At 42.1% G+C, this 21,586-nt stretch overlaps 1 protein-coding gene across 1 annotated transcript in view; it reads right to left on the reverse strand.

Annotated features, from left to right (window-relative positions):
- LOC106584541 (calcium-dependent secretion activator 2) overlaps positions 1 to 21,586 on the reverse strand; it is a 95,408-nt gene that overhangs the window by 39,919 nt on the left and 33,903 nt on the right. The window contains exons 11-15 of the mRNA XM_082968253.1: positions 13,017 to 13,031; positions 11,105 to 11,179; positions 9,908 to 9,991; positions 9,746 to 9,778; positions 3,014 to 3,121 (exon numbers count right to left, since the gene is read on the reverse strand). Of these exons, the coding sequence (XP_082824379.1) occupies positions 3,014 to 3,121; positions 9,746 to 9,778; positions 9,908 to 9,991; positions 11,105 to 11,179; positions 13,017 to 13,031 (315 nt within the window). The remainder of the gene's footprint in view (positions 1 to 3,013; positions 3,122 to 9,745; positions 9,779 to 9,907; positions 9,992 to 11,104; positions 11,180 to 13,016; positions 13,032 to 21,586) is intronic.

A 21,586-nucleotide genomic window follows, 5' to 3' on the forward strand; every position in this document is an offset into this window, starting at 1 on the left:
AAATGACGTAAATGTAAATACAAATATTAGAATCAACTATTAAAGACTACCAGAACCCACCTGATTATCCAATTACCTTGAATGAACTACAGGACAAAATAAAAACCCTCCAACCCAAAAAGGCCTGTGGTGTTGATGGTATCCTCAATGAAATGATCAAATATACAGACAACAAATTCCAATTGGATATACGAAAACTCTTTAACATCATCCTTAGTTCTGGCATCTTCCCCAATATTTGGAACCAAGGACTGATCACCCCAATCCACAAAAGCGGAGACAAATTTGACCACAATAACTACTGTGGGATATGCATCAACAGTAACCTTGGGAAAATCCTCTGCATTATCATTAACAGCAGACTCGTACATTTTCTCAGTGAAAACAATGTACTGAGCAAATGCCAAATTAGCTTTTTACCAAGTTATCATATGACAGACCACATATTTACCCTGCACACCCTAATTGACAAACAAACAAACCAAAACAAAGGCAAAGTCTTCTCATGCTTTGTTGATTTCAAAAAAGCCTTAGACTCAATCTGGCATGAGGGTCTGCTATATAAATTGATGGAAAGTGGTGTTGGGTGAAAAACATACGACATTATAAAATCCATGTACACAAACAACAAGTGTGCGGTTAAAATTGGCATAAAAAAACATTTCTTCCCACAGGGCCGTGGGGTGAGACAGGAATGCAGCTTAAGCCCCACCCTCTTCAACATATTTATCAACGAATTGGCGAGGGCACTAGAACAGTCTGCAGCACCCGGCCTCACCCTACTAGAATCTAAAGTCAAATGTCTACTGTTTGCTGATGATCTGGTGCTTCTGTCACCAACCAAGGAGGGCCTACAGCAGCACCTAGGTCTTCTGCACAGATTCTGCCAGACCTGGGCTCTGACAGTAAATCTCAGCAAAGCCAAAATAATGGTGTTCCAAAAAAGGTCCAGTCGCCAGGCCCAGAAATACAAATTCCATGTAGACACCGTTGCCCTAGAGCACACCAAAAACTATACATACCTCGGCCTAAACATCGGCGCCACAGGTAACTTCCACAAAGCTGTGACTGATCTGAGAGACAAGGCAAGAAGGGCCTTCTATGCCATCAAAAGGAACATAAAATTTGACATACCAATTAGGATCTGGCTAAAAATACTTGAATCAGTTATAGAACCCAATGCCTTTTATGGTTGTGAGGTCTGGGGTCCGCTCACCAACCAATAATTCACAAAATGGGACAAACACCAAATTGAGACTCTGCATGCAGAATTCTGCAAAAATGTCCTCCTTGTACAACGTAAAACACCAAATGCTGCCTGCAAAAGCAGAATTAGGCCAATACCCGCTAATTATCAAAATCCAGAAAAGAGCTGCTAAATTCTACAACCACCTAAAAGGAAGCGATTCCCAAACCTTCCATAACACAGCCATCACCTACAGAGAGATGAACCTGGAGAAGAGTCCCCTAAACAAGCTGGTCTTGGGGCTCTGTTCAAACACAAACAGACCCCACAGAACCCCAGGACAGCAACACAATTAGACCCAACCAAATCATGAGAAAAATATATAATTACTTGACATATTGGAAAGAATTAACAACAAAAAATGAGCAAACTAGAATGCTATTTGGCCCTAAACAGAGAGTAAACAGCAGCAGAATACCTGATCACTGTGACTGACCCAAACGTAAGGAAAGCTTTGACTATGTACAGACTCAGTGAACACAGCCTTGCTATTGAGAAAGTCCGCCGTAGGCAGACTTGGCTCTCAAGAGAAGACAGGCTATGTGCACACTGACCACAAAATGAGGTGGAAACTGAGCTGCACTTCCTAACCTCCTGCCAAATGTATGACCATGTTAGAGACACATATTTCCCTCAGATTACACAGATCCACAAAGATTTCAAAAACAAACCACATTTTGATAAACTCCCATATCTACTGGGTGAAATACCACAGTGTGCCATCACAGCACCAAGATTTGTGACCTGTTGCCACAAGAAAAGGGCAACCAGTGAAGAACAAACACCATTGTAAATACATCCCATATTTATGTTTATTTATTTTCCCTTTTGTACTTTAACCATTTGCACATCGTTACAACACTGTAACAATATATATATATATATACACACATAATATGACATTTGAAATGTCTTTATTCTTTTGGAATAAGTATAATGTTTACTGTTCACTTTTATTGTTTATTTCATTTTTGTGTATTATCTACTTCCCTTGCTTTGGCAATGGTAACATATGTTTCCCATACCAATAAAGCACCTTGAATTGAGAGAGAGAGGGAGAAAGAGAGAGAGAGTCTGTGTTCACTTGCACATTTCGGTATTGATTGAATCTCTAACAAACTCTAGGGTCGCCTTATTGGGACGAGGCTGAGATCACTGTGACCTCTCACAGATACACTGTTTGACCTAACAATGATTCATCTCAGAATAGGAGAAATACAAAGATACAGTGGTTGGGTCTTTTTTCTGCTTCATGCTGTGATCTTCATGCAACACCTTCATATACAGACGTAGGATCTTATTTTGAGCCAGTTTGCTACAGCAGGAAAACAATCCTGCAGCAACAGGACATGCAAATTATTATGTGGATTATAATTAATGGCCATTTTTGTAGGGGTTGGTAAGATTTTTGGTAAGGGAAAATCAAGTCTGAAATTTCATTGAGGATCCTACAATCTTCAGAAGCCTTTTTAAAACTTCAAATACACTACAGGTTAAACATTTCCTACATTGCAGGAAAGTTCTCCTGCAACAGGGTGATCAAATTAAGATACTATATCTGTACTGTACTGGCATCACAACCCACAGAGATATTGTCCACTGGTTCCCATTCCAATTGTGTTCAATAAAATTAATCAGTTATAGATTGTATCATAGTGTTGTAAGAGTGACAGTTATCCACCTATTCAATGTGATTGGATGACAAAAGCTGCTGAAAAAAGTGAACACACACAAGGTGCAAGTGTGAGTCCACGCCAACACACTCACGTCAAACAGCTTCTCGATGTACATCTCCTCGTTGACGCGATCTCGCAGGATGTCCTGGTTCTGCCGCACAAACGTTATATAAGTATCAGCCAGGTCCATCCCTGGCTTCTGAGAGCAGAGAGAGAGAGGGAGGAGAAGGTGAGAGATGGAAAAACACAAGGATTAAACACGGGGAAGTATAATAGGTAAGTTCAGTTGAGAAAGACAGTATTAGTCCTTAACAATTCATCAGTGAAGGTCCATATTCATTAACTTAAGTTTTATTTTCGATGGAAAACATGGACACTGAATTTTAACTGTTGCATGCTAACAAATCCCCTTCTCTTCGAGACGTAAAAAAAATAAAAACACAAAACACACACCACAATTACTGTCAGAATAACAAGCGGTGGAGCTGTTACCAGCTAAACATTTAGTGAATGTCAAAGCAATCGTTTCGCCAGAGGAGAGAGGCCAGAGGCAGAAAAGAGGGTTAGACCTCTTCCATTCACACTCTGTGTCAGTGGGAGATTACACTGTAATGCTATTGTAATTGCTTTGACATCTTTCACACCCATTTCACAGGGCCTTAGATGGCCCCCAGGGTCTGATGTCCCGCTACGGTTCTGAACACGGCACGCCAACTCCCCTGTGGAAAACAAGGAAACAGAGCTATGTGCCGATTTTAAAAAATGGACGCGGAAAACCCCTTCTCCTGATGTTTTTCCATAGAGACGGAAGAGAGGACTGTGATTACAAACGGTCATTATAGCAACTGAAGAGGAAGGTGGGTAACTGACACACTGGGGTGATTGGCCTATGTGTGTGTGTGGCCTTCCTTACCTTAGGTTGAGGTAGTCAGAGCTGGGAGCATGTAAACAGGTGCATTGATGTAACGGAGGTGGTAACGCTGCCATAACGGAGGTGACTCTGACGTGATGGAAATGACCCTGACTCACTGTCGTGTAATTACTCTAAAAATAACGAATTTCAAACTTGGCGTAGTCGTCACCCACTGTCTAGGTCACAGTCAGGATGTGTGTGAACTTCATAAGAGGTAATTCTAATTAATTTCATGGCCCTACACTGATAAGCCATAGCCAATGTAAAATAATCACATATTATGAGACAGACAATCACCGGTTCAATTAAAAACCTAGATCAAACTCTGCACAAATACAACTCATTTCAAACCAGGGAAGCATCATGATATCCTGTATATTTCAAAGAAAGTTGTTGTTCACTCATTGCCACATAACTGAACTCATTGTGCTTGACTGAATGGCTCAGTGTTAGTTGCCTAGCAGCATAACAGCCATTCTAAAATGTGTTCAAAATAAACTCTGACTCTCATATTTCCCCTCAACATATTACCTCTATTATACAAATACTACCTAAATAAATACTACCGAAATAAACCTGGAATGATGGGTAGAGCTTCTTTATAGATCATGCAGTAAAAATATATATTTTTTATCCATGCTGTTCCTAAATGCATAAAATAACACATTAATACAAAGTGTAGAAATGTGTTTCTCAAAGACATTTAATTTACAATTATATAATACAACGTGACATGCAGTTCCCAATAATTCATATGGACGTTTGATGACCTGCACCTCAGTGTCATGGGGTTAAAGTACAGTAAGGGGGACCCTGCTACATGTTAGGGGGGGAGGGGGGTTAGGGTCGGGGGGGGGGGGGGGGGGGGGGGGGGGTTCAGCCTGATGATTGACAGGCCTGTCAGGAAACTGTAATCCAGTGGGTGGAGACTTTGAATCCACCACTTCCTGAGCTGCAGTGAGTGACAGTATGGATTGGACAGGTGTGTGTTTGTGTGTGTGTGTGGGGTAATGTATGTGTGTGGGGTGGTGTGGGGTGGTGTTTTTGGGTGTGTGTGGGGTGGTGTGTTTGTGTGTGTGGGGTGGTGTGTTTGTGTGTGTGTGTGTGGGGTGGTGTGATTGTGTGTGTGTGTGTGTGTGTGTGGGGTGGTGTGTGTGTGTGTGGGGTGGTGTGTGTGTGTGTGGGGTGGTGTGTGTGTGTGGGGTGGTGTGTGTGTGTGGGGTGGTGTGTGTGTGTGTGTGTGTGGGGTGGTGTGTTTGTGTGTGTGTGTGGGGTGGTGTGATTGTGTGTGTGTGTGGGGTGGTGTGATTGTGTGTGTGTGTGGGGGGTGGTGGTGTGTGTGTGTGTGGGGTGGTGTGTGTGTGTGGGGGGTGTGTGTGTGTGGGGTGGTGTGTGTGTGTGTGGGGTGGTGTGTGTGTGTGGGGTGGTGTGTGTGTGTGGGGTGGTGTGTGTGTGTGGGGTGGTGTTTTTGGGTGTGTGTGGGGTGGGTGGTGTGTGTGTGTGTGTGTGTGTGTGGGGTGGTGTGTGTGTGTGGGGTGGTGTGTGTGGGCTGGTGTGTGTGTGGGGTGGTGTGTGTGTGGGGTGGTGTGTGTGTGTGTGTGTATGTCAGGATCATTGGCAATATATCACTGTCTCTCTTGTCACAAGGGCATTAATCCCCCCCACCTTCAAGGCAGAGCCCTCTCCATTACTATCTTTCCCCCATCCTCTTCCCCTCTCTCTCTTCTTCAGTGACAAGGTGACAAAGCAGTGTGACAGGGAGGCACGGAGAAAGAGATGGAGAATGAGATGGAGGCATGGAGAAAATATGCTATCAATACAAAGTGGAGAAATGTGTTTCTCATAAAGACATGAATTTAATATAAAATGATATAATACAAAGTGACATGAATGTATTCAATCGAAGGTTACATGCAGTTCCCAATAATTCATATGGACGTTTGATGACCTGCACCTCAGTGTCATGGGGTTAAAGTACAGTAAGGGGGACCCTGCTACAGGGATGTTAGGGTGGGGTGGGGGGGGGGGGGGTGAGCTGTGGGGTTAGGGTCAGGGGGGTTGGGTCTGATGATTGACAGGCCTGTCAGGAAACTGTAATCCAGTGGGTGGAGACATTTAATCCACCACTTCCTGAGCTGCAGTGAGTGACAGTATGGATTGGACAGGTGTGGGGTGGTGTGTATGTGTGCGTGCGTGCGTGTAGGGTGGTGTGTTTGTGTGTGTGTGGGAGGGCAGGGGGTGTTTGTGTGTATGTATGTATGTCAGGATCATTGGCAATATATCACTGTCCGTGTTGTCACAAGGGCATCAATCCCGCCACCACACCACCCCCAAGGCAGAGCCCTCTCAGAGGCATGTAGAAAGAGATGGAGAAAGAGATGGAGGCATAGACAAAGATATACTGTAGAGAAAGAGATGGAGGCATAGAGAAAGATATACTGTAGAGAAAGAGATGGAGGCATAGAGAAATATATACTGTAGAGAAAGAGATGGAGGCATAGAGAAATATATACTGTAGAGAAAGAGATGGAGGCATAGAGAAAGATATACTGTGGAGAAAGAGATGGAGGCATAGAGAAAGATATACTGTAGAGAAATAAAAGGCATGGAGAAATAAACTCAGCAAAAAAAGAAACGTCCTCTCACTGTCAACTGCGTTTATTTTCAGCAAACTTAACATGTGTAAATATTTGTATGAACATAACAAGATTCAACAACTGAGACAAACTGAACAAGTTCCACAGACATGTGACTAACAGAAATTGAATAATTGGTCCCTGAACAAAGGGGGGAGAGTCAAAATCAAAAGTAACAGTCAGTATCTGGTGAGGCCACCAGCTGCATTAAGTATTGCAGTGCATCTCCTCCTCATGGGCTGCACCAGATTTGCCAGTCCCGCTCCAGAGTACAGGCCTCGGTGTAACGCTCATTCCTTCGACGATAAACGCGAATCCAACCATCACCCCTGGTGAGACAAAACCGTGACTCGTCAGTGAAGAGCACTTTTTGCCAGTCCTGTCTGGTCCAGCGACGGTGGGTTTGTGCCCATAGGCAATGTTGTTGCCAGTGATGTCTGGTGAGGACCTGCCTTACAACAGGCCTACAAGCCCTCAGTCCAGCCTCTCTCAGGCCATTGCGGACAGTCTGAGCACTGATGGAGGGATTGTGCATTCCTGGTGTAACTCGGGCAGTTGTTGTTGCCATCCTGTACCTGTCCCGCAGGTGTGATGTTCGGATGTACCGATCCTGTGCAGGTGTTACACGTGGTGTGCCACTGCGAGGACGATCAGCTGTCCGTCCTGTCTCCCTGTAGCGCTGTCTTAGGCATCTCACAGTACGGACATCGCAATTTATTGCCCTGGTGACATCTGCAGTCCTCATGCCTCCTTGCAGGATGCCTAAGGCACGTTCACACAGATGAGCAGGGTCCCTGGTCATCTTTCTTTGGTGTTTTTCAGAGTCAGTAGAAAGACCTCTTTAGTTTTCATAACTGTGACCTTAACTGCCTACCGTCTGTAGGCTTTTAGTGTCTTAATGACTGTTCCAGAGGTGCATGTTCCTTAATTGCTTATGGTTCATTGGACAAACATGGGAAACAGTGTTTAAACCCTTTACAATGAAGATCTGTGAAGTTATCTGGATTTTTACAAATTATCTTTGAAAGACAGGGTCCTGAAAAAGGGACATTTCTTTTTTTGCTGAGTTTAGATGGAGGCATGGAGAAGGAGACATGGAGGAGATGGAGAAAGAGATGGAGGCATGGAGAAAGAGACGGAGGCATGGACCAGGTTCCAACATTACTACACTCCAGATTGGGGCCATAGCAGAATACACACCGGCCACCCTCTGTCATGCTCTGCTCTCTTTCAAAGAATGAGCCTCAGTTCTGTACTTGACTTGTAGCCAAACATGCTAGACACACAACCACACACACAGGCTATTCCAGACTGTCAACAATCTAGTGTGAAATCAAATTATGTCAAAGGGAGGCAGATGGAAAAAGGTGTGTGTGGTGGTGGAGGAGTTGCCGGAGGTGGTGGTGGAGTTGGTGGTGGAATTGCCAGAGGTGGTGGTAGAGTTGACTCTACTGATAACTACTTTGAGGAAAAATGTACTTGCTTTGACTGTGATATGTGGTTGTCTTACCTAGCTATCTTAAGATGAATGCAATAACTGTAAGGCACTATGGATAAGAGCGTCTGCTAAATGACTAAAATGTACAAATGTGGTGGGGTGGTGGTGGTGGTGTAGTGGTGGTGGTGGTTTAGTGGTGGTGGTGTGGTGGTGTTGGTGTAGTAGTGGTGGTGGTGTGGGGCAGCAATGACTGGTTAACCTGAGGGGGATAAGCGCTGAAAGCTGTGGAGATAGAGAAAGGAAGAGCGAGAGAGAGAGCTGCTAATTATACACTGCTGCCAGTCTGGTTTCCTGCCCTGGATCTGTTTCCCCCAGGTGCAGCTAGTTGTGTGTGTGTGTGTGTGTGTGGGAGGGATCTTAACCTTTCGTGACAAGGACCCAAAAGAGTTTTCTGCTAAATGCCCCAGCGACACAACCCTCCTCCACTCTCCCATCTCTTTAGCTCACCTGTAAGAGGGGCTTAACAGCTTTCGGTTCCCTCCACACAAAAGCGCAAGGTGGTTACATTATAATTTCAGGTGAAGGGAGGAGGAGCAGGAGGAGGAGGAGAGCAGATTTGGCAGGCTCAGAGCTCTGGGAACCAGTGTCAATGGGACACGTGGGATTCGCTGAGTCAAGGACAGGCGGGAGGGGGAGGTTTGAAGAGAAGGACAAAGGCTTGGCTGGCTTTATCAACAGTCTCACTCATGGATGCTGAAAAGGGTGTCAGAGTGTGCTTGGTTACGATAGAGTGAAACCACCTCTTGCTTTGGGTTAAAAGTTGGATTTGTGAGTCGAAACAGGCCTCCCTAACCAGAAATGGAGCGCTGCCTACTGGTGAGTGGACTGAATCCTTACCACTAGACCACCAGGGCAAACCTTTTGATGGCTTAAGAACAAGAGTATGTCACAATGAAGTGGCTAAACTGACCAAGTAATGACACCCTGGCCCTGCTTTCACATTTAGTGAATCAGAGACTTAGCCTTGCAATCCCTGACCAATGGAGAGTCGGCGGAATGTGCCTGTCCAGAGTGCGAATTATACCGTGACATTTTTAATGAATGAATAATTCCAGCACCCAAACAGTGTACTGTGCACTCGAGCCATTGGATGAATGGAAAGAGACATCTGTTACAAAACACTAAAAAGTGTAATGACATTCTGTAATTGACATTGGGTATACACTATTACCTTTTTTTGTAGTAAGAAAAGCTGGGACACCTGAAAAGGGGTTGAGATACGAGACGGTCCCGGGATGACAAGTGCAGCCACACAGAAAAAATATTACCCACTCTAGCAGTACAAATGGTATTTTAAACAAATAGGAGAATTATTAAATTAGCATTATTTCAAGTCACCCCCCCAAAGTTTGACTTTGTTGCATTTAGGGGGTCTGAGATCCCCCTGGGCCCCCCGTAATGAGTCATTGCGTCTGTCTTTGGGTTATTAGAGGGCTTCCTCATCGCTGTATTTGTCATCTTTCTGTCAGCTGATTGAGCTCCTGCTTCCTGCCATGGTGCTGTCACTCAATAGTGTTGATGCGGCATGTAGTGACCGCCCATGACCGACACCTTGGCAAATCGCTCAAAAAACGTTTTCATTAGCCAACGGTGCCAATAATTAGCCCTGCACGTCATCACAACCTCAAATACTGTGACACAACGGTGCTTCAAGGCAAAATGTTAAAATATTTCACCAACATTTAACATCAGCGTCTGATGATAAACATCTAACAAATATGATCTTGCTCAATACCAGTAAGACATTGTTAGAAATGAAGGAGAAATAATACTCACAGGCACATCCACATACTTGGCAGCTGCTTTCACCTTTGAGGCAAAGGAAAGATACAAAAAAATGTCAACTGAGCAGATTCGGTTACAACAAATGACATATTGCTTTTCTTAGCACTGAATGCAAAGGGTCCGCATTCTCTGGAGTGGAACAAAAAAGCTTACCGTGAAAGATAGGATAGAAGAAAAGAATGTCCCTTCGTCATATCTGGAGAGTTTGGAGAGAACACCGTCTAAAACTCCAGCAAACTGCCAGGGGAAAGAAGAAAATCAAACATGTTAGTTGCCATTTGTAAAAAGAAGGTGGGGTATGAATGTACTGCCTGAATGACTTTCTTCTCTTCACATTTTTTATTGTATGCGTTCCGCCCTTCTTTTGGTTATAACATATTCTATCATATTTTGTATAGAATATGAGAACAATTAACTGGGTTATATCACACCTTAGTTCTACTTTACTAAGAAAGTGTTTCTTAATAAAATAGGCATTGGATATGAGGTGGAGAAGGGCTGAAATATACAGTATCTATGTGCAGGATTAGGGTTTCAAAGGGAGGGTATATTACTGGAAACTTTTTAAGTTTACCAGTAAACTACAAGGTATCTATTTTGGTATCTTTCAAGGATTTTATGAAATCTATCACAATACATCTAGTGGCCCTTTTACATACTTCAGAGAATCACAGATGTCTGTAATAATCTCTTGCCCTCGGTGTGGCCCTGTCACATGTAAAATATGAAATGATTAAATAAGAAGATTTAAAAAGATTTAAAAATATTTTAGAAATTGTATGACAAAGCTGTAAAACATTAACCTAAATATAAACCATCAATTTAGTGAATTCCATTGGTGTTTAATATGAGGGTTTCAGCATGAAATATACTTTTATATATATATATATATATATATATATATATATATATATATATATATAATTTTTTTGTACAAACCTTTATTTATATTACTATGTCAATATGTATTTGTTGTTAATGTTGTGACGTCAAACTGGTGGCAGTTGTGAAAAAAGTACATTTTTGAAGAATGAATGGAAAATAATGCCATCGTTGATTAGATGCTTTTTTTTCATTAATTAGGCTATTTTCTATTGAACCATATGGTTTATCTACTAGAAACTCATGGACAATATGGACACATATATGATAAATGAATACTATATAAAACAAACATATAATAATGTTATTCAAGTATAAATTACCAACAGTTATGATAGATTGCCATAGATTTTCAGTTAATAATCCAAAATGACAGAAGATTCCAGTAACTTCGGTAAATTACTGGTAGCTTTGCAACACTATGCAGGATGTAGTCATTGGGTCTGTGGAGGATGTGCAGTAACATACCTTTGTGACCATGGAGGAAATCATGTCTTTAAACGCATCATCGATCAGGACATCGATTTTCGAATGGTACTGTTGCTGAGGAGGGGGTAGGGAGACAAACAAACAGTTTTAAGATCTATGATGAGGGAGATAAGGTAAAAATGATTCCTTCATTTTGGCATGCACGCACACACGCACACACTCTCTCTCTATCCTGACTCCCTACCCAAAACATTCAGCAGAGAAAATCTTCCCATGTAGCACCGGTGAGTTAAGCAGCTAATAGGGCCATTATGTGGCTGAATGGCATTCCCGCTCTCATTGGATGGCAAAGGAATTCGAAGGATACTTTTTGTGCTTCCCCACAATTAGAGCAGCCTTGTGTTCCTCTAAAGCACCGGTCCAGCTGCGGAGACCAAAGGCTCACACTAGATTCAATTAATCCGCCATTTCATGTCTCATAACCCCTATATTCATGAGTATTTTTTACCCTCCCAAAAAAATCAGCCAAAAAGAGGGAGGGATAGAAAGGAGTGAGAGAGAGAAGAGAGTGAGATGGGGGACAGAAGAGGGAGGGAGAGCCTCCATTTGCGGTGTTGAATGGCTGCCTTCGACGCTCGCACGGCAGCCAGGGAGTTCATCTCTTGGCGACAATGCCCTTTCACGACGCGTCTAAAGAACACCCAAATTAAAAATTTCAATCAACAAAGCCTGCAGATCGGTGACAAATTGAGGGTGCATGGAGGTCACCATCGGCAGCCCTCATTTTCTTTTCACCTTTTTCTTCATCCCACGAAATGGCAGCTTCTTTCATAAACAGAATTTCAAGCGAATCTTAAGGACTTTTTTTTTTTTTACCTCAAATAACACTCCTGTGTATGCTTTTTATTTTACAGAGGAGGCCGAATTGTGACGTCCTTCTTCACATTAGAGAATATTAAATTGTGAGGTATTTTGAAATGTGTGCACCACACCCAAAATAACAATTAATTTTTTTAACTTTTATCTGGTAGCAAACTGCTAAGAGCCCGAGTTGTTTTATTCTAAGGTGCAACTGGCATTTCCAAATGTAAGCTTCCCATTCCAATGACAATAACAACAACATAGTTAATTGATTATTTCTTTAGACATGATGATCCTGGTGATATATTGGTATACAGCAAGACAGCCCCAATTTGCAGAGATGCTTTTGATGAAGATATTCGATTAAGCATTCGCTGGGGAATGATTTCGGGGTAGAGCTATCTATGAAGTGGAAAATCACAAAGGGACACATTCCTCCGTTCTATTGAAGTCTCCTACCTCAGCCAGCTTGTACTTTGAGAAAAAAATTCATTTCTGATCTCCTAAAAGTTTAGACGACTTCTCCATTCAGCAGTTTGAATAGGAAGTATGATGAGCTGGCAATGGCAGACGCCATTCAGGGCGCAAACATCTGAAATGCCAGGATCTCTTTTGTGTCGATCAGAAGCGAGCACTCTGGCATAGACTGCTATGCACAAAGACATTCTCTGGTGAATGTGCAACATAGTGTTTGGATTTAGTTCAAATTGAGGTCCCTTTGAGACAAGGACCAGAGGAAGTTAAATTTGTTTGCATATATGAATGTGCTCTTAAAAATCACTGTTCCACCATTGTTCAATTCCATTAAAAAAACTCTAATATAATAAAAAGATCTGTAGTGGCAGGTAGCCTAGTGGTGAAGAGCGTTGAGCCAGTCGAATCCCCAAGACGACTAGGTGATTAAATCTGCCGATGTGCCCTTGAACAAGGCACTTACCCATAATCGCTCCTGTAAGTCGCTCTGGATAAGAGCTTCTGCTAATTGACTAAAATGTAAATGTTTTCAGTAGGTGTAAGCGTGACAAGGAGGGGACTAACAAAGAAAGCTGAAGGTGGTTTAATATTCTACAAAGGGATGAAGAACACTTACCCATTGTTTGTCAATCTTGGATTCAAACAATGACGTGCAGGATGTATGAAAATGAAACCAAGAAAAGAGTGAAAAAAAAAAAGAAGCAAAATCATCACCTTAAATTCAATAGCATTAGATGATTACAGTAAACAGTTTGCACACAATAATTTCATTTAAATATTTGATTATGCACTATGTGTGTATGATACAAAAAAAACAATTTAACACCCCCAGGAAATTGTTAATATCTCTGCATATACAGTACCAGTCAAAAGTTTGGACACACCTACTCATTCAAGGGTTTGTATTTATTTTTACAATTTTCTACATTGCAGAATAACAGTGAAGACATCAAAACTATGAAATAACACATATGGAATCATGTAGTAACTAAACATTTTCAAATAAGCAAAGAAAAACAACAGTCCATCATTACTTTAAGACATGAAGGACAGTCAAAGCGGGAAATTTCAAGAACTTTGAAAGTTTCTTCAAGTGCAGTCTCAAAAACCATCAAGCGCTACGATGTAACTGGCTCTCATGAGGACCACCACAGGAAAGGAAGACCCAGAGTTACCTCTGCTGCAGAGGATAAGTTATTTAGAGTTAACTCAACCTCAGATTGCAGCCCAAATAAACGCTTCAGAGTTCAAGTAACAGACATCTCAACATCATCTGTTCAGAGGAGACTGCGTGAATCAGGCCTTCATGGTCCAATTGCTGCAAATAAACAACTACTAAAGGACATCAATAAGAAGAAGAGACTTGCTTGGGCCAAGAAGCACGAGCAATGGACATTAGACTGGTAGAAACCGGTCCTTTGGTCTGATGAGTCCAAATGTGAGATTTTTGGTTCCAACCCGGCGTGTCTTTGTGAGACGCAGAGTAGGTGAACGGATGATCTCTGCATGTGTGGCTTCCACCGTGAAGCATGGAGGAGGTGGTGTGATGGTGTGGGGGGGCTTTGCTGGTGACACCGTCTGTGATTAATTTAGAATTCAAGGCACACTTAACCAGCATGGCTACCACAGCATTCTACAGCGATACACCATCCCATCTGATTTGGGATGAGTTGGAACGCAGAGTGATGGAAAAGCAGCCAAAAAAGCTCAGCATATGTGGGAACTCCAACAAGACTGTTGGAAAAGCATTCCAGGTGAAGCTGGTTGAGAGAATGCCAAGAGTGTGCAAAGCTGTCAGCTCTGCAAAGGGTGGCTACTTTGAAGAATATAAAATATATTTTGATTTGTTTAACACTTTTTCGGTTACTACATGATTCGATATGTGTTATTTCATAGTTTTTATGTCTTCACTATTATTCTACAATGTAGAAAATAGTAAAAATAAAGAAAAACCCTTGAATGAGTAGGTGTGTCCAAACTTTTGACTGGTACTGTACATAATGGGCTGGTTTGCCGAACCTGGATTAGACTTAACCTACTACCGAACTGAAAATAATGCTAAATGGAGAATCGCCATTGAAAGTTATTTTTAGCCGAATACTTCATCCGAGTCAGGTATAACTACATTGTATGAGATTTATATACATGTCAATTTGAACTATTAACATACATTTCTGTAGAAAGTGGAAAAAGGTTTGATAAGTATGCAATGTGCACTGAAGATGTCCATTAACACAGTGGTTCCCAACATTTTCTTGAACCGTGGCACACATTGATTGGATAAAAAAAATTCTGAGGCACACATTCTTTTACTAATAGTTGATTTAGTGGCAATGACCTCCATCTCATCTGAACCAAACTGGAAATCATCAATTTTTTTGTGACAAAGATGTGTTTTAGATTAAATAGTGTTTATTAAAAATAAATGTAGCTCCGGTAAAATCAATGACTGGATATGAATGGACAAAGCCATCGATCCCTTGACACCATTCGTTCCAATGTGAAGACTCAATAGAGCATGCACAATTTGAACTATTCCAGGAAGTGATGTTGCAGGCAAGCTCAATGTTGCCCCCTCTCATTGACTAACTCAAGTTGAAGGCTGCCATTAGCAACTCAATTATCCTTATAAGTTCTTCTGTGTGCGATTTAAAAATGATCGGTTCAAGAACGTACATCTGGAGTATTAGAAGCAATTATTGGTGCCACAATTGTCTTCCAAAAATGTTTTTATTTCCACAAAGATTCACCACGAAGAGTGCCATTTTTACATTCACTATATTGGGGATCCTGTTTTCCGCTAACAACGCCTGCAATAACGCTGTCGGCCTTGAACCTCCGTGGCTTCAATAAGAGGGGGCAGTCATTCTCCAATGGGTACAGGTTTTAATTTTTAAGCGTAAAGGTCTAGAAATGAGTGGTTTTCTGCATTGTAAAGGTGCAACCACAGACATAAAGCCATGCTCCGTTTGTTTCTATAGTGGAGGCTGTTGTACTGCAAAGCCCAATCAGACTTGCCTGTGCTAATGGTTCTCAGATGCAAAGTAAAATTGTGACTCGTTTCAGGAAACTAGGCGGGGTCACTACTTCACAGGAGAGCCATTTGAATGTAACCTTTTTTTAATCAAAATTAGTTTTTTGGCAGAAATGCATTCTGAAATGTGAACTTTCATGTGCCTTAATAACAGACTTGAGTGCCATCGGTAAATACGAATAAAATGGTTAAATTATGAGCCTAGTTGGTTTAGCCACAGAAAAAGCCAGCAACCTTACCGCTAACCATGATTGGTTGATATAATGAGTGGGCTGGACATGCCAAGAGATGAGTTCAGATTGGTCTGCCATATACCATGCTTCGGTCCATTTGAGCTGGTCAGTATGTGTAGGTAATCCTGTCTATCGCAGCTTTAAAAAAAAATGTATAGCATAGTAGAACTGCGTAAGTGTTGCTCTCCACTTTCTGGAGGACCGGGAATTGAAATCAATGGCATTAAAGTATGATAGCTAAGGAGATGGAGAAAACACTACCAACTAAGGGCAACCATGGCATCCATGATATATATGGGTAATATAGTCTAGCTAGCTACATTTTCAGATGTTACGCGTTTCTAATTTTGACAGAAAGTCGTTTTCATTTCAAGTTAAAGTGTACTGTTAGCTAGCTAACGTTAGCTGGCAGGCTCGCTGTTATTATTCGTATCTCAGAACCATTTGCTTTGCTAGTTATAGCCTAATTTTAGCTAGCTAACATTGAACTTGGATGGTTAGCTACCTGCAGATTCATGCAGGGTAGTAACGACATGAGTTGGTTCATTGTTTACCTAGCTAGCTAGCTAGCTACATGTCTTAACAAAAGACTCCACTATGCAAGTAACCATTTCAATATAATGTCACTGTGACGACTGTTGATAGACGTAGCTGGTAAATTCGCTCTGGCTATCTACTCCAACTTCAGAGCACTCTCATCTTAGTGTGCCAGAGCGCAGAATAACTGACAAATTTATGAACGCTTAACACCTGTTGCAAAATGACCTCCAGCAGGCCACAAATGTGCATGTGTCTGCTCAAACGGTCAGAAACAGACTCCATGAGGGTGGTATGAGGGCCCGACGTCCACAGGTGGGGGTTGTGCTTACAGCCCAACACTGTGCTGGACGTTTGGCATTTGCCAGAGAACACCAAGATTGGCAAATTCGCCACTGGCAAATTCGCCACTGTGCTCTTCACAGATGAAAGCAGGTTCACACTGAGCACATGTGACAGACGTGACAGTCTGGAGACGCCGTGGAGAACGTTCTGCTGCCTGCAACATCCTCCAGCATGACCGGTTTGGCGGTGGGTCAGTCATGGTGTGGGGTGGCATTTCTTTGGGGGGCCGCACAGCCCTCCATGTGCACGCCAGAGGTAGCCTGACTGCCATTAGGTACCGAGATGAGATCCTCAGACCCCTTGTGAGACCATATGCTGGTGCGGTTGGCCCTGGGTTCCTCCTAATGCAAGACAATGCTAGACCTCATGTGGCTGGAGTGTGTCAGCAGTTCCTGCAAGAGGAAGGCATTGATGCTATGGACTGGCCCGCCCGTTCCCCAGACCTGAATCCAATTGAGCACATCTGGGACATCATGTCTCGCTCCATCCACCAACGCCACATTGCACCACAGACTGTCCAGGACTTGGCGGATGCTTTAGTCCAGGTCTGGAAGGAGATCCCTCAGGAGACCATCCGCCACCTCATCAGGAGCATGCCCAGGCATTGTAGGGAGGTCATACAGGCACGTGGAGGCCACACACACTACTGCGCCTCATTTTATGGACATTACATCAAAGTTGGATCAGCCTGTAGTGTGGTTTTCCACTTTAATTTTGAGTGTGACTCCAAATCCAGACCTCCATGTGTTGATAAATTGGATTTCCATTGATTATTTTTGTGTGATTTTGTTGTCAGCACATTCAACTATGTAAAGATAAAAGTATTTAATAAGATTATTTCATTCATTCAGATCTAGGATGTGTTAGTTTAGTGTTCCCTTTATTTTTTTGAGCAGTGTATTATAATGCTTTCAATGTGCAAAAAATCTTCAAAAAATAGTAATCCATGAATCAAGAAGAATTGAACACACTTCTTGTTAATTATCCAAGGTGAATGGCTATATCCTATTTTGCATACCATAAGTAGATCAGAAATACATAATGTTTATTTGCTAAGCTACATACACTACATGGCCAAAAGTATGTTAACACCTGCTCGTCAAACATCGCATTCCAAAATCACGGGCATTAATATGGAGTTGGTCCCCCCTTTGCTGCGATAACAGCCTCCACTCTTCTGGGAAAGCTAGATGTTGGAACATTGCTGCGGGGACTTGCTTCCATTCAGCCACAAGAGCATTAATGCTACAGCGATTGTATGCTGTAGCGTTAAGATTTCCCTTCACTGGAACTAAGGGCCTAGACTGAACCATGAAAAACAGCCCAAAATGTTTTTTCCTCTTCCACCAAACTTTACAGTTGGCACTATGCATTGGGGCTGGTATCATTTTCCTGGCATCCGCCAAACCCAGATTAATCCGCTGGACTGTCAGATGGTGAAGTGTGATTTACCACTCCAGAGAACTCGTTTCCATTGTTCCAGAGTCCAATGGCGGCGAGCTTTACATCACTCCAACCAATGCTTGGCGTTGCACATGGTGATCTTGGGCTTGTGTGTGGCTGAACAGCCATGGAAACCCATTTAATTAATCTCCCGACGAACAGTTATTGTGCTGTCATTGCTTCCAGAGGCAGTTTGGAACCCGGTAGTGAGAGTTGCAACTGAGGACAGACAATTTTAGAACACTCAACTGTCCTGTTCTGTGAGCTTTTGTGGCCTACCACTTCGTGGCTGAACAGTTGTTGCTCCTAGAAGTTTCCACAATAACAGCACTTACAGTTGACCGGGGCAGCTCTAGCAGGGCAAAAATCTCACCAACTGACTTGTTGGAAAGGTGGCATCCTATGACGGTGCCATGTTGAAAGTCACTGAGCTCTTCAGTACGGACCATTCTACTTCCAATGTTTATCTATGGATATTGCATGGCTGTGTGCTCGATTTTATACACCTGTCAGCAAAGAGTGTGGCTAAAATAGCCTAATCCACAAATTTGAAAGTCTGTCCACATACTTTTGGCCATGTAGTGTATGTACACCTAAACTATAGCCTACTGTAGCCTATCAAAACTAATTTCCTGTTAGAAACATTTTTTTTGAATAATGAAATCCTCCTGCTGTAGGATTATTTTACTCCTGGAATGGAACTGGACATATTAAGATCCCACACCTGTAAATCAATGGTTCAGACACTGTATAGATAATGATCTTGGACAGTATTTAGCACAGGTGAAACAACACCTTGCCATATCATAATCATCTCTATAATTAATGCATTCCTTCAATTAGGGCAATAATGACCATGGAGTTGGAATCTAAATTGGAATCTGTAGTATACACTGAGTGTACAAACCTGAGTGCATCTGTTCGGCTATGAATCAACATCCTCAGGGACTTGAGAATGGAGCTGAAGGTTAAGGGGACAGTGAGCTTAGCGCTCAGTAGAGACACTGTGTAAATAGTCGCCGGGTAGCGGAGGGTTAGCCTTTAGCAGGGTGAAATGCTGTAATGGAGAGATCGAGAGCTCATTCAGCCGCATCGATTTAGAGCAGCTGCTGCACGTTACCACTGATCTGGACGTGATATAAATGCGCCCATTGCAATGAATGTTTTGGCTGCAAGGCAGTCAAGGTGATATGAAGATTACTGAATCTGTTACAGACCAAAGGAAACTTTAGTTCTTGAGCTCTTGAGGGAAACTCAGGCAAGGTAGGGAACAATACTTGGTACAATATTTGGTATATTGCACTTATAACCAATGTTCCCTCAATTTTTGGGGGCACAGAGCAAATTTGAGGTCTGCTGAGCGCAAACTTGAATGTTTTGAAAATTCTGTGCTTACTTCCAGTGCGTGTTTTCTGTGAACACTGAGGCTGTACCCGCTTTAAGTTACAGTTTTAACAGTGGCCAAGTAGGCTGCTGTGGCTATTTGATTATAATGTAGGCATACCAGAGTGACCTACCATAAAAAACAATGGAGAAAATGCATCCCATAACATTTTTACATGGAAATTGCTGTTCAGCTCACAGTAGCAGCCAATGTGTGGTGTTCAATGTAGGCCTACATTCAATTAGACTTTTGAAAAAAAACATGCAGGGCTTGACATTAACCTGTTTATCCAAAATGTTTTTGTGTTTGATGCAAGAACCCACTTTACAAAACAAAATGCATTATTATTCCCATACCATTATTACAGAATCAGACAAATTATGCTACCCTCTGCCTATTGGCTACTTAGCTTATTCAAGCCTGTCTCAAAATACCACACTGCCCCTTTAAAACGTCTTATGGACAGGCGTTCTGCTAGCGGAAGGCCTCGCCAATATCCAATTGTAGCGCCAAGCGAAATACGATAACCTGAAAAACGCTATAATTTCAATTTCTCAAACATATGACTATTTTACACCATTTGAAAGATAAGACTCTCCTTTATCTAACCACATTGTCCGATTTCAAAAAGGCTTTACAGCGAAAGCAAAACATTAGATTATGTCAGGAGAGTACCCAGCCAGAAATAATCACACACCCATTTTTCAAGCTAGCATATATGTCACAAAAAACAAAACCACAGCTAAATGCAGCACTAACCTTTGATGATCTTCATCAGATGACACTCCTAGGACATTATGTTATACAATACATGCAAGTTTTGTTCAATCAAGTTCATATTTATATCAAAACCAGCTTTTTACATTAGCATGTGATGTTCAGAACTAGCATACCCACCGAAAACTTCCGGTGAATTTACTAAATTACTCACGATAAACGTTGACAAAAAACATAAATTATTTTAAGAATTATAGATACAGAACTCCTTTATGCAATCGCGGTGTCCGATTTTAAAATAGCTTTTCGGTGAAAGCACATATATATATATATAGCCCGGCCATCACGGATAGCTATTTGACACCCACCAAACTCAGATTTACTATAAGAAAAATTGGATTACCTTTGCTGTTCTTCGTCAGAATGCACTCCCAGGACTTCTACTTCAACAACCAATGTTGTTTTGGTTCCAAATAATCCATAGTTATATCCAAATAGCTCCGTTTTGTTCGTGTGTTTAAGTCACTATCCGAAGGGTGACGCGCTGGCGCATTTCGTGGCAAAAAATGTCATAATATTCCATTACCGTACTTCGAAGCATGTCAAATGCTGTTTAAAATCAATTTTATGCGATTTTTCTCGTAAAATAGCGATAATATTCCAACCGGGAGATGTTGTATCCGTTCAAACACTGAAAGTAAAACATGGAGTCGTCACATGCATGCGCGTGCCAGTGCCATTGTTCTCAGAAGGACCACTCTCCAAAACCCCTGCCGTTTTTCGCCCTGAGACTGCAGAGCTATCATTCAACGTTCTGGCGCCCTCCTAGAGCCAATGAAAGCCTTAGAAAATGTCACGTTACAGCAGAGATCCTGTATTTTTGATAAAGAGGCTATAGAAGGACAAGAAATGGTCAGACAGGGCACTTCCCATACAGAATCTTCTCAGGTTTTGGCCTGCCATATGAGTTCTGTTATACTCACAGACACCATTCAAACAGTTTTAGAAACGTTAGGGTGTTTTCTATCCAAATCTACTAATTATATGCATATTCTAGTTTCTGGGCAGGAGTAATGACCAGATTAAATCGGGTACTTTTTTTATCCGGCCGTGAAAATACTGCCCCCTATCCCTAACAGGTTAACCTGTTAGGGCTAGGGGGCAGCATTTGCACGTCTGGATAAAAAAACCCGATTTAATCTGGTTACTAATCCTACCCAGTAACTAGAATATGCATATACTTATTATATATGGATAGAAAACACTCTAAAGTTTCTAAAACTGTTTGAATGGTGTCTGTGAGTATAACAGAACTCATTTGGCAGGCAAAACCCTGAGACATTTTCTGACAGGAAGTGGATACCTGATGTGTTGTATTGACTTTAAACCTATCCCATTGAAAAACACAGGGGCTGAGGAATATTTTGGCACTTCCTATTGCTTCCACTAGATGTCACCAGCCTTTACAAAGTGTTTTGAGTCTTCTGGAGGGA

This window comes from Salmo salar, chromosome 23, assembly GCF_965601325.2.
Source record: "Salmo salar chromosome 23, fSalSal1, whole genome shotgun sequence".
In the NCBI taxonomy this organism is placed as follows: Eukaryota; Metazoa; Chordata; class Actinopteri; order Salmoniformes; family Salmonidae; genus Salmo; species Salmo salar.